This window comes from Lissotriton helveticus, chromosome 4_2 (assembly GCF_964261635.1).
Source record: "Lissotriton helveticus chromosome 4_2, aLisHel1.1, whole genome shotgun sequence".
In the NCBI taxonomy this organism is placed as follows: domain Eukaryota; kingdom Metazoa; phylum Chordata; class Amphibia; order Caudata; family Salamandridae; genus Lissotriton; species Lissotriton helveticus.
The window spans coordinates 133,320,227-133,342,885 of NC_136064.1; the positions used below are offsets into that span (position 1 = coordinate 133,320,227).

Genomic DNA, 22,659 nt, shown 5'->3' on the forward strand with positions numbered 1-22,659 from the left:
CATGTTTTACTTACTTGGTTAAGTTGTTATTGAAATGTAATTCTTTTTTATAATGGTTTGGTGAGAAAATCTGGCAGATTTTCCTCGTCTTGCTAAATTTGTCATTTTGAAGTAGTTAGTTGTGTAAATTAGTGTGCCTTTTATATTGTCAATTCAATAGTTTGTTTGATTTCGATAGTAAAAGTTGTTTATAGTTTTATTTCATTGGTTGGTTTAGTTTTAGTTGTTTAATTTTTTTGTTTCGTTTGGTCCTTCTGTGGTAAATGCTAACTTTGGTATCAGTATTATATTTATTTAAATTATTTATAAAGCACACTGTGACCAGACTGATATCCTGGCACTATAGCAGCAACTTGTTTTGCATGAAGATAAAGGCATAGAATCAGTGGCTATATTGTTACAAACATCCATTATCTTGGAAACAGCTAGGTCTTTAAAGCTCTTTTGAATTTTAGCAAATGCGTCAGGGCCCTCTGTTCAGACGTTAGCTTATTCTGCAGATTGGTGGATTTCATTGAGAACGCCTGGCCCCTTTGTTGAATCTTCCAAAACCTGTGTTCCTAGATGAGATTGACAGCTGCAGAATGTAGAGCCCTTCCAGGGTCATATATTTCCAATCTACGCTGTAGAGGTATAGGACCAGCATTCTGAAGGACCCTGATTATAATGTACATTTCCTTAAAAAAGATCTTCTGCTCCACAGGGAGCCAATGAAGCTCCCTTACAGCCTTAGATGCAGACAATGACATTGCCATATACAGTAATAATTTTGCATCAGGCACTTGCACCCTGTGCAGTCTCTTAATTAGATAGTTGGATGCTCCTAATTAGAGCATTGCAATAAAAAAGACTGTGAGTATAATGCTGCTCACAATTATTGGTTTGGACTAATCAGGTAAAACAGGCAACAATGTTCTTAATCCTAGTAACAGTGCAAAGCAAATCCCAGTTACATTGTTTATATGTTTTTCCTCAGAAAGACCGTTATCGACAGTGACTCCAAGGGTATGTAGTGCTTCTGAGAAGCATAACACATTTTTAGTAGGAAATGGCCAGAAATTCATAGGGGGTCCATCACAATTGTATTAGCTGAACAGCAGAAAAGGTACATCTTCTCCCTGTTTAATATCGGGGAGTTTGCATGTTTCCCAATGTATAACATTTGAATACAAGTCTAGAAACCTTTCAAAGCCTCTGGCTGCTTGCTGTTTAAAGACAGAATCAAGAGTGCATTGTCTGCATAGTTAGTCACAGGAATATCAAGCATCTTAATCAAAGAAATGAGGAGCTGCATATACACGATGAATAGCACCGGGATGAGTGCTGATCCCTGAAGGACTCCCTCTCTGATATGTCTAAAAGTTGAATATTAAGGGGTAACACCACTGCCTGATGACAATCTTGCAAGTAAGATTTTATCCATTTCCAAACCATCCCACCAACACCCAAATCTTCCAATCTTGTCAGCAGGGTGTGGCGGTTGATAGATCCAACATAACAAGATCTGTAGATTTACCACTGACTGTCCTCATAAGTAACTCATCCAATGCAGTCAACAGAGCCATCTCTTTGCCATGGCCCGGTCTAAAGCCAAAATGTTCTTCTACAAGCCAGAAGGGAAACACTAAATAGAAGGATAAGTCTTGCTAACATAACGTTCCATGTTTTTTACTGGAAACAGCAGGAGAGAGATTGGCCTATAGTTACTGAAAACCACTGGGCCTGCTGATGTCTCCTTTAACATAGGCATGACTACAGCCTTCTTCCAGCTACAAGGTACTAAACCAGATTCTAAATATTGATTTCAATGGCAGCATCAACTCATTCATCCATTTTTTCCACTGCTTAGGCAGGAGAGGATCTAAAGGACATTCCAACATAGTTGATGTAACTATTGAAAACAGTTTCCTCTGTAATTGGCCCACATAATTCAAACCCACCATGATTGCTCTTCAAGTGGTTAACTTAATCACCCCTAGCAAACCTCAGCCTTCCCGGGGACTCTATATTCGGTGTGGAAGCAGCAGTCATAGTAGAACTATAACTAGGAGGTTCAGATTCCACCTCAGAGATATTATGAATATCGTTCAAGATCTAGCTGCTGTATAGGAATAGTATATTGTTTTAAACACTTTGGTTTGGAAAGTTCCAGAAAAATCTCAAAGATCTTCTTTGCACTATTAACAGGCACTAACATAGAATCTGTATAAAATCCAGCTTTTCCTGTCCCAATCTTGTTTTTATACTTTTTAGTACTGACTTTAGAGATTTTTTTATCTTCGTCCATATGCCATTTCCATTCTAATTGTCTGCATATTAGATTTGCTGCTTTTAGAGACTCATTAAACCATGGGGCTAATGGACGATTACAAGATTTTAGCTTAATCAGAGGGACTACTTTTTCCAGAACTACTGTAGTCTCTTCATTAAACATCCTAAAATTAGTCTCAGTTGACTAATTGGGATTACAACAATTAAAAAAGTCAAAAACTATCCCATCAGCACACTTTGCAAGCTTATGTGATGCCCTCCTCTTACTCTCCAGGGCCGGATCAAATAATGACATCTAATGGATGGCCTCCCTAAATAGTGTGGACTTGTTCCAGTTTTTCAAGCCTAAAATGTCACACAAACTCTGTAGCTCTTTACAAGTAGGTGAGAGGTCCCTTCAGCTCAAAGATTGACATTCCCTAGAATAAAAAAGTGTGAGAGAGCCATGTTTAAAAGTACATCTAAAAACGGCGGAAGGTGAGTGATATGAGACCTTCCTGGTCTCTAAATTTAAAAACAATCCTAACACATCCCATCCTTCTGACTCATCGATGAGCAGACCAGACGTTTTCAATTGTTCCTTATAAATGATACCCACTTCCCCTTTCTTATTTAACCGGGGTTTGTGTAGGTCCTTTTATCCCGAAGTGCACGCCTTACCTAGAGCAACTGATCAAGTGGTAGTTGTACAGGTTTATGTTATGAATAGTGCATCTCAGCTTCCTGTTATGTTATGTTTATTTCTTCAATATATTTCACTACAGACCTGGCTTTGAATAAACCATAAATTAACCCTTCTGACATTGATGAATTTACCTCAAAATCCAGTTCTCTCTTGGAAGTTACCTTGATTGTGGGTTGGGGTGGTGGGAACTGCTTACCCATGGCATATAGCTGCTGTCTGGAATAGCTTAACTTGTTATGTGCATGAAAACCATCCTTTCCCTGACGCTTTGGATGGCTTCCAACAGCATGGCTGCCACTCTGGGAGGTTGTTGCACGGACAGGCAAAGGCGACTTGCCTCAGGCACACCTTTGGCACTCCAGCAGTGCACCCACTGAGAGTGGCCACTCCAACCTTCTAATTATAAGGTAGACCAGCAACCATAAGCCGGGCTAGCCAAAATGGTGGTCTGCTCTGAAAAGGAGGGAATCTCCAAAGTACAAAATACACAGATATAATAAGAGATTTGACCCATAAACATTTTTAAAAGTTTTTTAAACAACCAGCATACTGTCATTGTTCTTTGCAACATAGTCACACTTGGTGTATAATATATTTTGCTACTTTTGAATATAAGTTGATATGTATTTATTGTGGTGGTGAATAGCTTTATTTCGATATATAAACATATCATAAAAGCATTACATTACAGAATAAAAAAGTAAAAACAGTTTGACAATAAATAGTGAAATGATCAGCAAAGACATCAAACACATCAGGAAATGAGTTTGGATTCAAACTTTGAGACAAATTTAAACAGACTTTAGCAGGAGCACATTATTGGAGCAACAGTTTCTTGGCAGATCTTATCCGCCATGCCCAGCCCAAGAATTTTGCCAAACAACAAGCGTAAAAGGGACGAGCATCTGATCGTAATAAGCGCAATGCTTCTACATGCGATCTGGTACCCAGAGACCCACATAATGGCTTCAGCCATCTTAACCTGGGTGCTGCATAGGCATAGCACTCAAACAACAGATGTGCGATGGACTCGACCCTTGAATCACAGAAGGGGCAATCTGGGATAGTTTGTAAAGGTGGTTTCCAGGTGGATGTTAGCAGCCCCAAGGGAAGAACTCCTGCCCTAAATTTGAAGTACAATGATCTGTCTCCCGTATTGCAAATTAGATCCAAATATGGTTCTCTATAGGGGAGTTCCTTAAACAAGAGAAACTCAAGGCAGATTTACAATGCTTAGGATTGGACAGTCTCTCATTTGCTACCCAGGACCAATAGATTTTCTTAAGCAACTGTTTGGGTGGGGCTGTCCTGTTGACCCAATCGTCTCCCAGACCCAGATCATATAAGAGCTGCTTGACCTCCCTAAGCCAGATTACCTTATGCCAGCCTGATAAGGATAGAAGATCTCTTAGGGCATCAGCATAGCTGTTCAGCTCTGGAACATTCCATATCCGGGCCCATAATAAGAGGGGACGTTACCTAGCTTGCTCACCTATTGGATGTGTGCCTGCGTCAAGCAAGAGGGGGAGTGTCGGGGTACTGTGGGGTAACTTCATAAGATCTTTATGGAAGTTATTTTCGAGGTAAGTTAAGGTGTTAACTCTCTGAGTGCCCCACAGTTCCGCTCCATACAGTACTGCACTCACCACTCTCGCTCTGTAGATATCCAATAGTGCCCCAATAGGTTTAAGAGATGAGGCACGTTGTTCTTTAAGCAGGGCCCCAGTGACCCTCTTATGAGTCAAAAAGACCTTTTGATGGTGGGCCTTCCAGTTCATGGTGTCACAGATACGAATGCCCAAGTAGTCAAACTCCTTGACTCTTTCAAGTGGGGCTAGGTCTAGAACAGGAGGGATGAAAGATTTCCTAGGGGGATTGAGAACAAGGAATTTGGTTTTGCTTATGTTTATCGAAAGGCCCTTGGTGTCACAAAAGACCTTAAAGCTGGAAAGCAACTTTTGGATGCCTGCTGGGGATTTTGAGATGAGGAGAGTGTCATCAGCAAACAGGAGCGTAGGAATTTTCCTACCAGCCAGGGTTGGTGCATCTGATGGTTGTTGAAGGAGATGCTCCACCACTCCGTTAACATAGAGTGAAAACAGAGTGGGGGCTAGCACACAACCCTGGCGGACGCCCCTGTCTACAGGGATACGGGATGTTTTTTCCCCCTGATCTCCCCACCTAATCTGGGCAAAGTTGTTCTCATGAAACTTAATTAGCAAACACAACAGATAAGGGGGAATACCCAACCCATCTAAGACATTCCACAATTGGGCTCGTGGGACCAGGTCAAAGGCAGTCCGCAAGTCTATAAAGACTAAATACAGACTGCCCCCACCCAATACAACCACTTTCCAATACAGCATTAAAAGGCGAAATGTCTGCTCAATTGTACCTGTCCCCGCCCTAAATCCCGCCTGGAAATCCGACAAAACCTGATTCTCTTCGGCCCATTGAAGAATTCTGCCTAGGACTACTTTACCCGCCACCTTTTGTGTCGAGTCAAGCAGGCTAATTGGGCGGTAATTAGCTGGGTCGTCCCTACTGCCTTTCTTAAAAATCGGGACGACCTCAGCGCCCCTCCAAGAATCAGGAAAAGAACCTCCCAACACGACCTCATTCAGGAGTGAGGCAATCAATCTGCTCCACAAATATGGATTTTCCTTAAGCAGATCACCCGGAATTCCATCTGGGCCAGCAGCCTTATTAATAACTAGAGACCTGATCGCCCCCTCTACTTCCTTAGTACTAAAGGGGCAGTCATTAATTGCAAGAACCTCTGGGGGTCTGGATAGAAGACCCATAGTTGGTTGTACTCCTACTGAAACAGAATATAATTTAAAAAAATGGGAAAACCAGACCTCACCAGGAATGTTGCAAGTGAATTGTAAATCAATGGGTTTGACCCTGGCTCTCAGCAGATCCCAAAACCCCTTAGAGTTTTTCCTAGCACTCGCCTCCATTAGCTCATTCCAAAAATTGTGTTCGTGAGCCGCCTTTGCCATGGCAACAGTTTTTTTATAAAATTTCCTGGCAAGACCAATACTGCCCGGGTCCTTTGACTTTACTGCAGATATAAGTTCACCTTTGGCAACCCGGCATTTTGGGGAATACCACTTATCTCTTGCTTTAGAAGCGCCTCTATATACAGTCCTCACCCTGTTTTGGGGAATAATAAATAGATCGCTTAGTACCCCAATTGTATCTGTAAATGTTGATAGAACACCCTGTCCAGAGGTTCCCGGGTCGTCAAGGCTTAACCCCACAGCTGACATTATGGACCTTGCTTGCATCATCCTTCCCTCATCCGATGCTACTTTAGCCCATTTTAACCTCCTACCACAATTAGAAGGAACAAGTTCATGGGATGTTTTCCACGGGTAAGCGGGCTTGGCTGAGATTGTATCATACCATGGTGCAGTGAGGGTTAAAGAAAGAGAATTATGGTCACTATCACAGGTCGTTATGACTTCCATGTCCTGATGAAATGGCCATAAGTTATAGTTCAGCATAATGTAATCTATTCTGGAGGTATGTCCCACCCTATTATAGGTGTGCACACCCCTAAGATCCAATTTGGAACGGCCATTAGTTGCTCTCAGATCATGTTCCATACAGAGTGCAATGATGTCAATTGCACTCTGTGACCATTTTTGAATCGGATCTAAAGAAAGTGTGAGGATACCTCTCCTTGCCTCCTCATCCCAGGTGTCCAGAATGTCTTCCCTGGCCAGTGGCTCAAAACAGCAGTTAAAATCGCCAGCAAGGAGGACGTAGGAGTCAATACCACAGTTTTCAAGTTCGCTATTTAATCCTGTAGAAGGTAGCATTGACACCCCTCCCCTAGCCCCCCTTAAGTAAAGGTTAAACAATTCTAACTTCCTACCCCCCTGGCAATGTATGGATACCCTCTGAAGATCAGGAGATTGGGTAGCCTTATAGCTTATTTTTAGACCCAGTGCAATGCGGACCCATATAAGAAGGCCGCCAGACGGGCGACCTTTGCTGCCAAGATGTTGCGAAGCTGGGATAAAATAGGTTGTGAAACCTACTCTGTGCCTTGGTTCTGTACACCACGTTTCTTGCAGGAGGCAAATGTCAAAAGGGTTCACAAAAGCATTCCACTCCGGAATGTCATAATTACGGGTAAGCCCTGCCACATTCCAACTTATGAGCTTTATCAAGGGTTTGTCTGAGGTTTCTCGACTCAGTGAACAGATAGGTATAGTAGGAGTAGTTGAAGAAGGCTCCGGGCCTGCCTCCACAACAACCACTCTATTAGACCTTTGGGGGGGCACATACTGTGGATGGATAGGAACCCTGGCTGCACTAGTCCGCTTCCCAACTGCTGGGGGCTTCTGGAAGGGTGGCGGGGAAATCGTGGAAGAAGCACCCCCAACTTGAAATTCTAAATAGCCTAGGGAGGCGATCGACCCCCCCTCTTTTGACAGAGCTTGTGGTGTTTCTTCTAAAGCTGGGATGTTGGTAGCGATAGATCCTGTACACTCTGTGGTCCCTAAAACTAGGGGTGATAGGATCTTCTTAGCTACTATAGGAGAGGATTGCCTTGGGAGTCAATCTACATCTTCTAGGCCAGCATACCTATTCATAGTTGGAAGCCCGTGCCAGCGACCAGGAAGGGTTTGGTAGTTGTTCGTGTGGATCCTCCATGTATGATGTCGCACCAATGACCAATCACCCTCCTGAGTATGGATAGGGCGTGGTGGGTAGAAGAAGGACAATGGCCTGGGAATGATAGGGGAACCTTCGCCAAAGGGCCAAGTGCAGACGTGGTGAGCCGTAAGAGGGTCATCGAAGGTTACCACTATACAGTCTCCTGGACTGGATTTCTTCGAGGGACCTACCCAGGGAACACGGCAAACCGTTAAAACTCTGCTTCTACGGCCATTTGGTATTGGCCTGTTCGCATTGAGCCAGTGCATTATTTTGTTTTTCAGAGACCAATGGTTCTCGTGCTGACCATTACTAATCTGGGGGACGCCCGTCAGTACAACTACGTAGTCATTGGCCTCAGGTGGAAGATCGATGTAACCCCCTCTAAAATTGTTCTTAATACATGGACCCTGAGTTGGATGGCGAGCAGCTGCAGTGGCAGCGGGTCTTAAGGGAGCACTAGTATTAGATGTTACAAGAGTTTGAGAAATGGAGGGCTTAGGAATCCCAGATGTAAGAGCAGGAATATTTTGATCCACACCCACAGTCCGAGGTTTAGGGACAGGTCGAACTATAGCTGGTACTAGAGGGGGGTGTTGTGGAGCTTGCGGTATTGGGTCTTCTACTCGGAGGCCTTGGTTTTCTAGACTTCTCAAGCCAAGAGTGGCTAAGGCAATAATGCTCTTTTCCATCTCTAGCAAATTGTTCTCGATACGCGAGAGTCTGAGGTCTAGGGGAGAGAGAATTTTCTTTAAGGTTTCCCAGACTATACCTATGAATTCCCTATCCTTCCCTTCATGGCCCTCTAAATGCAAGCTCTCATCCTCTGCAATGATAGAAGTAGAAACAAGGGTTGGATCCCCTTCATCCCCCTCTTGTTGAGTCTGTGCTTGATGTTTACACTCTCCTGATACACTGGGCACAGGTACGCTACCCAATTTCAACTGTTGTGCCACCGCAATCTTAGCCTTCTTACGGGAGTAAGCGGACTTAAGGTTGCGTTTCCTTTTAGGTAGTTTACCATTATTACATACAGGTGTGGTTGAAATCACCAGTGAGGGAGGATTAGGGCTGGCTTGCAGTTTAGAAATAACCACGGGTATGGTCAAATCACCTGGCTGAGTTAATGGGCACATAACCATGGAAGAGGTGGATTGGACCGGGGTACAATGGACATCTGCTTGTGTAAGTAAACACTGTGGAGGGGCCAAACGCTTAGGGGTAACGGCAGATGCTATGTTGCCCAAGGAATATTTTTTCGAGTTTGCGATATCCAGGGACAGCCTTCTAGCAGCTGCCAACTCCAAGGAAACTCGAGTCTGTAATTTGGAAATTTCATTATCTATGGCCAGGTTAGTGCGAGTAATAAAATCATCCATGGGGCCATTAATTGTTGGGTCACCCTTAACGGCCCTACTCCGGGTTAACCGGGAACACATACTTTAAGAGCTGGTCACACCTCCTAGCCACTTAAATAAAGAAAGGCAAAGAAAATTAGTAAGTGTAGTAAGCCAATAATCCTAGACAGCAAATGAAGGGCGAAAGGGGGTGGCCCAGTCCAGTCCTCTCTGTCCTCGAACGGCCTCAAACGGCCCGCTCTTAGCCCGGTCTTTGCCCCGAGCTGCGTCCCGCGCTGCGGGAATTAGAGGCTGCAATATAGGGGGCGTGATGGGCGGTGGGCGGGCCAGCGGGGAGAGCGGACCGGATGCTGGTCTCGCTGGTCTCGCAGGGACTCCTGGTTGCTGGAGTCCCCGCACGCTCGCAGCCCCGCCGAGCCTCTCGCCCTAGCCGCCGCCTTGCTGCTCCTCTTCCCCGGTGAACAAAGCTCCACGCACTCCTGTGCGAAGCGGCACCCGCGGAGCGGGTGCGGCGAGGAGTTGGACTGTGTGCCTTGAAGCACGGTGAGTGCGCCTAGAAAACAGCGCCTGGTCCGAAGTGCCTCTATCAGGTGAAAAAGTTTCCCAAGGAAGTGGGGTGGAGGGGCACCTTATCAAGCCTCAGGTAGGCGGGGGGCCGGCCAGCGGGGAGAGCGGACCGGATGCTGGTCTCCCTGGTCTCGCAGGGACTCCTGGTTGCTGGAGTCCCCGCACGCTCGCAGCCCCGCCGAGCCTCTCGCCCTAGCCGCCGCCTTGCTGCTCCTCTTCCCCGGTGAACAAAGCTCCACGCACTCCTGTGCGAAGCGGCACCCGCGGAGCGGGTGCGGCGAGGAGTTGGACTGTGTGCCTTGAAGCACGGTGAGTGCGCCTAGAAAACAGCGCCTGGTCCGAAGTGCCTCTATCAGGTGAAAAAGTTTCCCCATTTATTGTATTTATACATGTATCGTTATATATTTAGAAATATCTAGGTTGCACTTTAAATGTTTACAGTTTATGCTTATATTTTTGTAGGGTTGCAATTTTTGTTTATATATTTGTGGGGGGTGAAAAAAGAATGAAATATATTTTTGTTTAATTTAAAAGGTATTTGTTTTATTTTAGGTAACTTTTTATGTTAAAAGCATTTGTTTATATATTTACTACTGATTTTCTAGCTTTTATGTTGACATTATTGACAATAACTGTGTTTTTTGATATATTTGACATATTAAATTTGAATTTAAAGGTAACAATATTTTTTTGATATAGATACAAATCAATATTTTAACAACAATATTTTCATTCTTGATTTTTGTGCTTTACTAGTTAAGCATAGGAATTCAATATTTTTGTTTTCGATATTTAATCTTCAATATTTTTCTGTTTTGATATTTTATGCATTGATATTATGTCAGTGATCTCTGCATTCATCACACTCCCAGGCTGGTCACATTGTACAGTAGTAACACGTAGCGGTATGCCCAGTGAGTGCACAAGAGCTGTACCCAAGGTCCCTGTTTTACCTTCATTATCTGAAGCATTTGCGTTATCAGCACAGAGTGAAAGAGGGTATTGGTCTCCCACAATAAGTATATGACAAATTTCGTTTAGATATTAGACACAGTTTGAGGGTTTCTTAGGGGCAAGGTTAAACAAGGGTCTTTTGAGGGACTGTTTGTTGTGTTTTAAGGAAGAATAAGGGTCTCTAAGGTGTGGCTGTGGGACAAAAAGGGCAAGCCTGGGTGACTGAAGATAAGTTAAGGGTCTGTTGTGGTCTTAAAGGAGGTTTCTGAGGGCACAGCAAGGATACATGAGATAGATGAGAGATGACATTGGTTGTTTAAATATTGGCTAGTGCTTTGCCTAAGAACCAGGCAGAGGGAGGACAGGGTGTCTATGAAGAAGGCTAGAAGTGTGTTTGAGAGTGGGCCGGAGTCTTTAATAGCCTACAAAGGAGTTGCTACTGACCAACTAAGGGTCTTTAAAGGTCAGCTGGGAAAGTATGGGGACTTTTGGTTTTTGAAGCAATTGACAGGTTAGACAAGTTGTTTTTCATTGGTGCCCATGCCTCTATGTGCCCCAGGTCTATGGATATATTTTGAGTTTCAAAAGGGCAGCAATAGGTTAAAAATATAAAACTGGGGCCACAGGGCACCAACATCAGCAGACACACAACTCCTGTACAGCATTCTAGGCCCATCCCTTGTTCATTATACCTCAATGAAAATATCATTTGACAGAAGGCTTTAATCACCATCATAACCATCATGTAGCATTCAGAATCAGAGAGTGGAGCATGCACCAATGCCCTTTACCTGAGCTTTGCTTCTCAGTGTCCCAGACCCCAAAGTTGTGGCAAGGGTGGACAGAAGTGCTACTTTGAAGGAATTCGGCACAGAGGCGGTCTGCATCTGGATTGTGACTGGGCCTTCCTGGCAATCAGCTGAGCTCGGAAAGCTCTGAAGGGATCCACCAATGGCTCCAGATGAGACTTCATCCGGAGTCTAGAAAAGTGTGGATGTGAGATTCACATGCTTCTCTGTATCCTCAGCTGTTAGTAAAGATTGCAGCACAGTGATACATTTTGAAATGGATACCCCAGGAACTGCTGGGATAATTGCTGGACTTACAGGTTAGCAGTGTGTGCCCTTTTGGCTCTTGACCAGATGAGTGTCCTTGGGGGTCACATGGTTTCATAAACATTTAAGACATTTAAGAGATCCCATTCAAAGGCGGGACTCACCTTCAAGATCAATTAATCTTTCTCTGCTAATGATCCTGGGGGAGGTGGTGCTGAGGACTAATTAATATGCCTTTAAGAAAGAAATTTGAGCAAATGTAGAGCTCACAACGGCCATAACTGGGATGAAGAAGCTCACAACAAGGAAAGGAAAGAGTTGGAAAAAAAACTTACATTTTCAGTACAGGTGTAAGGAGCTAGAGCTCCACAGGTGAGTTTAATAACCTTAAACCTAAGCACATGATATGATCATCACAATAATATTGCCACATTTTTAGCTTGGCATTTGAGACAAACAACCAAAAGGCCTATCCCACCAAAATGTTATGTCCTGCAGTTAAGCCTCTTATCTCAGATGTAGACATGCTCAATACTTTCCTGAATAACTTATCTTCCTTGTACTGGGGAGATTGCCTTTCTGACCAAGACCACTTAAACTACTTATGATCTTCCCTCGTGCCTTACTCCGCTCATATACAATATTTTAAGGTGTAAGCTTACAGGAGAGAGTTTTACAAAATATTCATTAACCTCATTGTTTTGGGGTTGACTGAACTTTCCATTACCTATTGTGACAATTATCCACTGTGAGAGCAGCAATTATCTCCCTCATACCTAAGCCAGGAGAGAAGCGTAGGCTGTGCCAAAGCGATAGCCCATTATCCTCTTAAACACAGAAACACAGTTATTTATGAAGATTCTTGAGAACTACTTGGAGGCTCTTCTACCAGTTATTATCCAGCCAAATGGTTAGGTTTTACAGACTGTTGCCAGACACACAAAAGTGTTAGGCGCACACTCAACCTTGTTGAGAAGATCAACTGGAAATCAATACTGGTTGCCCCAATCTTGCTGGATGTGGAGATTGCTTTCATCAGTGTGGACGGACGTTTTCAATATAAGGTGTTCTGTGGGCTGAGCTTGGGCTGTAGGTTCATACCTACAGTGACATCAGGCTATATTTGCCTACACTAGAATAGGCCGAAATGGGGTCTTCAGGAAACCTATCAAGCGAGCTAGAGGCAACCAACTCAGAGATCCCCTCTCCCTTAAAATTACCATACCATACAAAACATTTACTGGGCTAGCCATTCCTTTAATTGGTCCTATTGAGCTCAGATGTCCACAATCTCTTCCTCCTTGCTGGTAATGTTTTCCTCATCTTATCCTCTCCTGGATCCTCCCTCCCACAAATAGTGAGTCACCTGGAAGTGTTTGAAAGAGTGGCGAGGCTTATAACAAATCTCATCAAATATGAGATATTGTGGAATGTTCTCTCCTGGGCAGACGTTAATGCATTGAAGATGTCAGGACCATTTTGATGAATGACCTAATCTATCAGTTATTTGGGGGCCAATATTACTCATGTAATGTTTTATTATAATATAAGGTGTAGCATTTGCACTTTATCTCCGAAGGCTCCTTGTATGTTATGAATAAAGCATGGCCCCTTATGGAAAGGAACTTACTGGTAAGAGGTGTGGGGCTTCCTTAAGGTCTATGGAAGACAGACCCATGAACATACACATAATCAACCCACAGAACACACCCCTGTGGTCTAGGACAGTGTTTAAAAATGTCCTAACTATTTTATTGTTCATACCCATCCTAAATGAAGGACAGTTATTCAAATGATGAGAAGGGAGGTGTATGAACTCCAATTTGTTTAAACAGTGTGAGTTTATTGACTGCATCCCTCTGGATAAAGGGTGGAGAGACAAGTCAAGTCAAGTCAAAATATGCTTTATTCGAGATTTCACTCATAAAAGCAAGAACAGTCTACATATAAAAATACAATTAAATAATCAATCAGTTACGTTAAAAAGATAAAGTATATTATTTACAATTTATGAATCAATATACAGTTCGAAATTTAGAAATGTCATATATCAGTAATTATGCATTATAAAGATAGTTAAAAAGAGTTAAAAGAACACCTAGGACAAACAAGGTTCTTAAAAGGAAAACATGTGTAGATTATACAGGCAGATTGCCTAGACAGAGAATAGTCAAATGACTAGCAGTCTCTGTCTATTCGACCATACAGTTTACCCAGACAGGGAATAGTCAAGTGACTAGCAGTCTCTGTCTGATCGAACATGCCCATCCAAGGTATTTGGCAGTTGCTATTAATATCCATATCTCGCTACTACAGCATATAATATGCAAGGCAACTGTGCTACTGGTAGTCCCTAAATTCTTGCACATCGGTTTTAGCCATACACGTCTTTGATCCAAGTAGGCTGTACAAGAGAATACGAAATGGCCCATAGTTTCATTAGAGGAACCACAATCAGGGCAGCTATCATTCAAGTCACCTTCCCATTTAGCTGTCAAAGATCTGAGGGGTAATGCACCTGCTCTCAATTGAAATAGTAGTTTTCTGTCTCCAGGCCTAGTTATACTATCCCAATAGGGTTCCAGGGAAGGGTACAACTTAGCCTCTAAGAATCCTTCAGTCATAGATCCTAAGTTAGTGCTACTCCAACCCGGGGAGGCTACCTTTTCCCAAGAATTTTTTTTTAAAGCAATTTTAGTAGGGAATGCTGTTCCAGCTGGGTCTGACCAAAGCGAACCCATTCCAAGTTAATTCAAGATTGCTTTCAAGGATTTAAGCCACCTGTTTTTATGGTACATATCCGTTTTAATAATATCTAAAAACCCCTCAGCATAATGGGAAAGCTCAGGCGTAGTCCAGAGCCTTCTCCAATACAAAATCAGTCGAAGTCTGACCAGATCTGTAACCGCTTTTCTATCCAAGTCATACCTGAGGGGCAATAAGGGAGTACTTTTCGGGACACCAGTTAAAGCAGGAGGAACTTATTTTCCGATATTTGGAGAGCAGCCACCTTCTCAAAACCCCATAACTCAGCACCATATAGTGCAGAGCCAAGAGCCTTTTCCTCATATACCTGCAAAGCAGGCTTTATAGGTTTTGTCAGGGACTTTCTATGCTCAGAACTAAAAGCACCTGATAGTTGCCTGTGTATCAATGTAGCTATATCTATATGTTTATTCCATCCGTTCTTATTTGAGATATGAATCCCCAGATAAGTAAAAATGTTCACCACTTCTAAAGGCCGACCATTCATAATGATTTTAGATTTAAAACTGGGATGGGGATTAAAAATCATAAGTTTTGTTTTGGTCACATTGACCTCCAGACCATGCTCACCACAAAAAAAGATCAAAAATAGCCAATGCACGCTGTAGGCCACTTGGGGTTTTGATAGGATGAGCGTATCATCCGCGAACATTAAAATTGGTATTTTTGTGCCAGCTAATGAAGGAGCATCCAACTCCGCCGATACCATGCGGGATACAACACCATTAATAAACAGTGTAAAAAGAGTGGGGGCCATTGAGCAGCCTTGCCGGACGCCCCGCTCTACCGGGAAGTCCGCTGTCACCAAGCCCTGTCCCCCCCACTGGATTCTAGCAAATGTTGCTTTGTGGAGCCGCATTATCAAAGACAATAAATCATCAGGTACACCCAGGTTCTTAAGAACAGACCACAACTTCGACCGCGGTACTAGATCGAAGGCAACCCGCAAGTCGACAAAAGCCGCATATAGGCTACCCCCGCCCAGCACCACGGTCTTCCATTGCAGTAAGTTAAAGCGGAAAACCTGATCCACAGTACTTGTGGACTTACGGAATCCTGCTTGAAACGGTGACAGAGCATCATTATCCTCAGCCCAGTGAAGAAGCCTGTTCACAATCACACGCCCTATTATCTTTTGTATGGTATCAATAAGGCTAATCGGCCTGTAATTGCCGGGCTGGGATCGGTTACCTTTCTTAAACACTGGTATAATTATTGCTCCCTGCCAGGATATCGGTACCTCTGCACCCTTAGCGATATTGTTAATGAGGAGGCATATGTACTTACACCATCGTTCTTTATCAATAATAAAGACGTTGGCAGGAACACCATCCATGCCTGGCGCACGCCCTCTGTTCACGGTACTCAAAGCCACCAGAATTTCTTTTAGACTGAAAAAATTATCTTTAAAGTGGGTATAATTTATGTCCGCTGTAGATGTAACCTGTTTTATCTCAGCATACTGAGTTCTAAAAAAAATTTCCCACTCTTCTTCCGGAACATTGTTATTTGGGGGTTCGGGTTTCCCCTCGCCACCCCATTTAACAATGCTCCAGAACAGTCTAGAATCTTTCTTATCACTAGCTCTTTTTAGTTCGGACCAGCGATGCTCATTCCAGGCTTTCTTTGCTTTCGCTATACTGGCTTTATATTCTTTTCTAGCGAATTGAATGGCCATGGTATCCCTACTTTTTAGAGCAGTACCTAGGGCGTTTCATGCATCCCTACAATGGGCATTATACCATTTTGCGTTCTTGGGAACTCTCATACCCTTGCCCTTCACAGGCTTCAAAAAGTGGCTTTTAATTACAGAAAAAAGGGTATCGTGGATTACAGCCAGGCTACTCAGCTCAGAGCTGGAAGGATTAATATGTTCTATGGCAGATATTGCTTTATCAGCTTCAATTATAATGTTGTCCCTGGCCTGTTGATTAGTTGCAACATTTATCCATCTCAACCTACGCATATCATTTGTGGGGACAATTAGGGGCAGGACAAGGGCAGTAAAGCCACTGGTCCTGTTGGAAAATGACCACCAATTATGCTTTATACACAGAGGATTGTGGTCACTCTCACTCCTCCACACAATCTCCATGTCACGTAACACCGGCCATAGTTCCAGGCTACAAAGTACGTAATCTATTCTGCTCTTGTGCCGCCCATTGTCAAATGTCATAGACCCATTTTTATCACTTGGCGTCCTGCCATGTAATGCTTTTAGACCTTTCTCAAAACATAAGGCATTCATACTAATCACATCCTCGGTCCAGCGCGCAACTGGTTTCAACTCTAGTTTTGGGACTCCCCAATGCCAATCCTCTTCCTCCCCAAGGAAATCATCATCTGTGGCTAAGTGTTCAAATGTTCGATTAAAGTCACCTGCAATGACAATATGATTGTCTTGGGAGTAGGTTTCAAGGAGGGAGCCCAAGGCCACTAAAACCTCTGACCTCCCACCCCTAGTTCTCCTCACATATACATTGTAGATGTCTAATGATCCCAGGATATCTGAATTCATTGTGATTAGTTGAATATCTTTATGGCTAGTTTCTTTTACTTTAACATCTAGTTTTAGGGACTGCCGAACCCAAATGGTTAGACCACCCATTGGTCTACCCTTTGGGCCTTTTAACGCGGGCACAGAATAGTTCAAGTATCCCTGTGCAAAAGATGGTTCACATGACCAGGTCTCCTGAAATATACATAGATCAAAAGAATTAACAAATCGAAGCCACTCTCCAGAATCCATTTTAGAGCCCAAGCCTGCAATGTTCCATGAAAAGAATTTCCCCACATTGTCCACGATACCATCTGGGTCCGTCAATGAAGGATTCACAGTATTATCCTCAATTAGTTCCTGTACAGTTCCAGCTAACATGCCGTCGTGACAGATATCATCAGTAACATCTACCCTCACAGAGGTGTTCTCAAAGTTAGTACCCATTGTAGAAGCAACAGCACACACTTCAAACTCAGGCTTTGCAATGGAGTAGAACGATAGCTTGGTGGATTCATACTTCTTGCTATCATCTAGAGGAATTGTGACACCTGTTGATCTTCCTTGGGACATGCAAGTAACATTTGTAAAACCAAAATCCTCGACAATAAAAGTATAGGCTATATTTAGCTTAGCCAGATCATTGAACACAACACTGCCTGCCCTCTCAAGTCAATCACAATCATTCAGGTCTGACAGTGCTGCAAATCTGTTTTCAGTGCTGATTCCCAATTCGCTAGGTTGTAAAACCCTACCCTAGTTATTTGTTACCGCGTTCCATTTTGTCTTTAGAATGCTTGGATTCACTGTACTACCTCTCCTATTAAAAAAATCCAAGGTTAGCGGAACAATCTCGGCACTTCTACGTTGGGGGTGAAATATGTATTTTAAAAGCTCGGGGAGTACTTCTGGGCTTAAGAAATGCAGAACTACACAGTCTCCTTTTAGTTTTTTCACGCTGTTCCCTATCCAGTCCACCCTTCTTGCCATGGTAATTTCTCCGGCTAGCTGTTGTTTTCCCCTCGGAGATATCATCATATTATTACATAACCAGTGGTATGCTTTACTAATCAAAGAAGAAGTAGATTCTACTTGACCTGGTTTTAGGGGAGGTACATTGGCCAAGACCATAACAAGAGGAGAAGCCTCTACAATAAGTTGAACCGGGCCTTTGTCTACACTCATCCCTAAGGAATTTGGTGGTAGATCTTTATTGACTATTACCCGGGCACCTTTGTCTACTGGCTGCTGAATAGGAGGCGGATCTGGTATCACATCTTCACGACCCCCTGTCCCGCCCCTAGGAATACTTGTAGATGATACAACTCTATTTGTCACTAAAGTTGGTATATTACCCACCTCCTCAACTGTCTTGTTTATCAGGCCACCTAATCTATTTACTTCAGCTGTTAATAGGTCAATTTTAGCTACCAAAGGTTTGATTATAGATTACATCTTGGAGTCAATCATACTCACTAGCTTTTTAATCAATTCATCACCTAATATCTCCTTCTCACCTTGTTCCCCATTTGCCTCTATTATGGCTGTAGTTTTCGTTGAAGTCGCTGTTCTTTTCCTATTAGAGCGTAAACTGCCTCGTTTGCTCTGACCCTTTCTGCATGCTCTGATAGCTCTAGTTGCAGGCACAGACACAGGGGAAGGGAGAACATCTTCAATCATGCTTGACTGGTCACCTGGTTCATTATCTAAATTAACAGCAGAGGATATATTTAAATCAAGGTTAACATTAGGGCTTATCTCGGTGATGGAAATATCACTACTATGTACCTGTATCGGAACTTCGAACACAGTAGGATCTAGCAGAGAACTCTGCATAGAGATTGCAGGTGGTGAGCTTAAACCCAATGATATCCATCTTGTGCTATTTATTTTGCTTACAACCTGAACCAGGTAATTGTCTATAGTATTAGGTACAGATGAAGACCTTTGCTTGGACATATTGGAGACTAGAAGTATCACCCCGAAAGCCGAGCGAGGAGCGTTACCAATTAGATAGATAAACAAGGACCTCAGAGATATATTGGCAAAGATACTTCTTACTTGAGGGGTAACAATGATAGGCAGCGACAGCAACAAGCAGGGATCCTGGCCCAGCCCAGTTACGGTCAGTCACGGACTGTCACAGACTGTCGGCCCTTTGTCCGGGCTTCGTCCGGCGCATCCCGCGCGCGTCCTCGCAGGACGAGGGACCTGGAGCTGCTTTATGCGCCTCCTGGCGCGCTCAGTGGTGGCGTCGGCGTTTTGCCCCAAGGGATCCTGGGGATTGTAGGCTTTCGTGGGACCGGCGGAGTCAAGCCCGGCCAGTCGTTCATTGTGTTTTGAGGGGCGGAGCCAAGCCCGGCCGCGAGTCAAGGAGCTGGAGATACAGCAGTGAGCCCCGGTAGCAGAGACGGTGAACTTCAGGGAACTCGGCCCCTGGTGCTGCTTTATGCGCCTCCTGGTGCGCTCAGTGGTGGCGTCGGCGCTTTGCCCCAAGGGATCCTGGGGATTGTAGGCTTTCAGGGGACCGGCAGAGCCAAGCCCGGCCGGTCGTTCGTTGTGTTTTGAGGGGCGGAGCCAAGCCCGGCCGCGAGTCAAGGAGCTGGAGATACAGCAGTGAGCCCCGGTAGCAGGGACAGTGAACTTCAGGGAACTCGGCCCGTGGCGCTGCTTTATGCGCCTCCTGGCGTGCTCAGTGGTGGCGTCGGCGTTTTGCCCCAAGGGATCCTGGGGATTGTAGGCTTTCGTGGGACTGGCGGAGCCAAGCCCGGCCGGTCGTTCGTTGTGTTTTGAGGGGTGGAGCCAAGCCCGGCCGCGAGTCAAGGAGCTGGAGATACAGCAGTGAGCCCCGGTAGCAGAGACGGTGGAGAGACAGAACTTAAGTGAGGGAGAATGGAATAAAGGCTAACCAAAGAAGCTGTTATTTATTACACTATTTGTAATAAAGTGAATGAACACAAATCTTTGTATCTTTAATGCCTATATGTTTTTCTCTGATTTAATGGGACATTCATTCATGTTCTAGTGACATTCAGTTCAATTAATAATAGTCCAATCCCTCTGCCTCTGACTTCTCAACAGAATACTTCCAATGGTGGCCAGATAAAGCAAGGGCCGTCAAAGGAAGGGCTTCCTACCTTCTACCCTATTTTGAGTAAAACCTAAATTCTAAGATCCATGAAAATAATTATGTCCCTGTCACCCTGGAAGAAAACTCCCAGCATGTGGGACCATTTATTTTTTCTTTTTCAAATCCAAACTTCTGAACTTTTTTAACGTTACAAATTTGCTAGTCAGCTGGATACATAGTAAATCTGTTATGCTATATGCAGGGCAGTTATGTGTGAAATTTTTACTATTTAGCCAGCGCTTGGGTGAATAATTATGTTCTTCTGCTCTGTAAATGACCGCCAGCCAAACAGTGAAGAATCTCTACTGTTTAGCCAGTGACAGGGGAAATATTGACTTTTTTTTACTATTTGCACAGCCTCCAGCTGATTAGCAGTGAAGAATCTATGTAATGTAGCCACCAAATGACAGTTATGTTTCCCTGCTATTTTCAAGGCTACTGGGGCTGGGTGAATAGCTGCTACCACAATACCAGGTTGAACATGTGAATTGTTGTAAACTATTGTCATGTCACTGAGAAATATTCTTAGAGTTCTGAGAATGTTGAGTGCTCCACTGAGACAGTAAAAGGGCAGTGTGCTGCTGGGCAAATAGTACATCATCTGTATTATTCAGCCAGGGGTCGGCTGAATAGTGAAGTGTTTTTGCTAGTTGCATGACTACTGGCCAAACCATGCAGGATACTTACTATTTAGCCAGCAGCTGTGTAAGCAGTGAAGTTTCTCTGTTATTTTCAAGGCCGCCAGCAAAATAGTCAATGTTTTATGCTATTTCATTAGAGGCCATTAAGTAGCAGAGAAATTCATGGAAGATATACTTGTTGTATAATATTTCCCCATTGTTGACAGATTAGAGACTATGGGACCTTCATGTATGATTGTTAAAAATCTCTGAGGAATTTTTCTCTTTAACAGATCAAGTCGTTGTTATCAATATATACATGATCCCTCTGTCCAACATCATCCACACACACAACATTAATATACTCTCCTAGGATACTGATGTGTAACTCATACTTTCCCTCTTGGATAACACCTCAAATACAAGACACAAGTTCACCGACTGCACGACTGAAGTTGGCAACTGTAAATAATGAAGATTTTCTGACATTTTCAAGGCAGCTTAACAATTACTATACAATTTCTAATACTTAGCTAAAGTTCATGTAAATAGCAGAGAACATCATGGAAGCTACGCTGTTTTTTAGTATTACCTCCTGCTTACCGGATGAGATTATATAAGATAACATTTATATGTGAATGATGGACATCCCTCTGGGATTTTTCTCTTAAATTGATTAAGTCATAATTGACGTAACATGCACATTACTGGATTTCCACTGATGTATTTCTTGGAGATGGTGAAGCTAAGCATTGGTTGATTTCAGCACCAATATCACAGATACACGGAGGGGGTGAGGGGTGGCAGGTAGGGTGGCCTCTGATTGTACTGGTAAAAACAACCTTGTTGGCTCCTGTATCAGTTTATTTAAATTATCCAGTTACTATCATTGACTAGTTGTATATAGTGCATCTGATTTGATTGTTTCTGTGACATATGGTATGACAGTGGACACCTTCCCATAAAGGCTGCAGTGCATAGTTTATTGGTGCAGATACATTCTTGAAATATCTCCACTGAAGACAAAAGAAGAAATATTGATCACACTTGAGCTGCCAATTTCCTCTTCCTGATTCTCATTCCAATCACAATACTCAGATCTCAACGTTTGCACATTTTTATGATCAAGGGACAGGTAAATAGAGAATAAAAATTATATTTTTCAGAGTAATAGAGTTTTACCATTTTTTTTTAAAGGTTCATTGTATAAAAATATGTTCTCACAATAGCAATGTTTTTCCACACCTTGCTGCAGTTGGTAATGTTCTACACTACACATTCCCAATGCTAACAGAGACAATGAAACAAATCTGAGGATCTTCTGGAAAGTAAGTGCCACATACCCGAGGAGAAGGTCTTGTTCAGTAGAGGGAATACCCGTCTAATGGAGTCTTCGATAAAAGCTGATTCCCGCCCAACATATTTGCTCATCAGTGACCGAGGCTCCAGGTAGCAATTATGGAGCTCCTGCAGTTCAGAAAAGGATGCCATTATGTATGAGAAAAACTGTCAAGGTTCACTATTTCAATGCATGTTTCTACTTTTATACTATGTAATCTAACTTTTAGATTTTTGATAAATAGATTCAACTCAGTTTCAATATGCATGTGCTCCAAAACTCATGCCAAATGTTTTGTTTATTTGTAGTCAGACATCATGAGAGAGAAGTTGGTAAACAGTGCATCATGTTTGTCAAGCATAATGTTGTTAACCATACCACAAAGGGAATGAGGTAGGCATATTTCACATTGCCACTGTAGTTGTGAAAAGCATTTTACAATCCGGTTTTGATTTTCAGTAAAAATTTAATTGAAGTAGGACATATTACAACTCATAAGATAAACAAATATTATAACTCCCAGAGCATACCCTGCCAATTTATGGCGAACAAAGCGGTACAAAAGGGGGTGGTAAATTGGCAGGGTATACTCAGACGTGAGTCCCTTGCTCACTTTTCCACTGGACTCAAGCAGGCCTGGCTGAAGACGGCTGTAATGACAGAAACCGGTCCTAGGAAGCTTGTTTCCGGTCCAGGGAAGGCATGGCTTGGCAGTTCGGTCTGGACTGTTCCCAGGAGGCACA

At 43.3% G+C, this 22,659-nt stretch overlaps 1 protein-coding gene across 1 annotated transcript in view; it reads right to left on the reverse strand.

Annotated features, from left to right (window-relative positions):
• The window catches only part of LOC144752120 (nicotinamide N-methyltransferase-like), a 41,747-nt gene extending 19,679 nt beyond the window's left edge, over positions 1 to 22,068 (reverse strand). Inside the window, exon 1 of the mRNA XM_078640064.1 lies at positions 21,921 to 22,068. Coding sequence (XP_078496190.1) covers positions 21,921 to 22,068 — 148 coding nt within the window. The remainder of the gene's footprint in view (positions 1 to 21,920) is intronic.
• Positions 22,069 to 22,659: the final 591 nt, after the last annotated feature.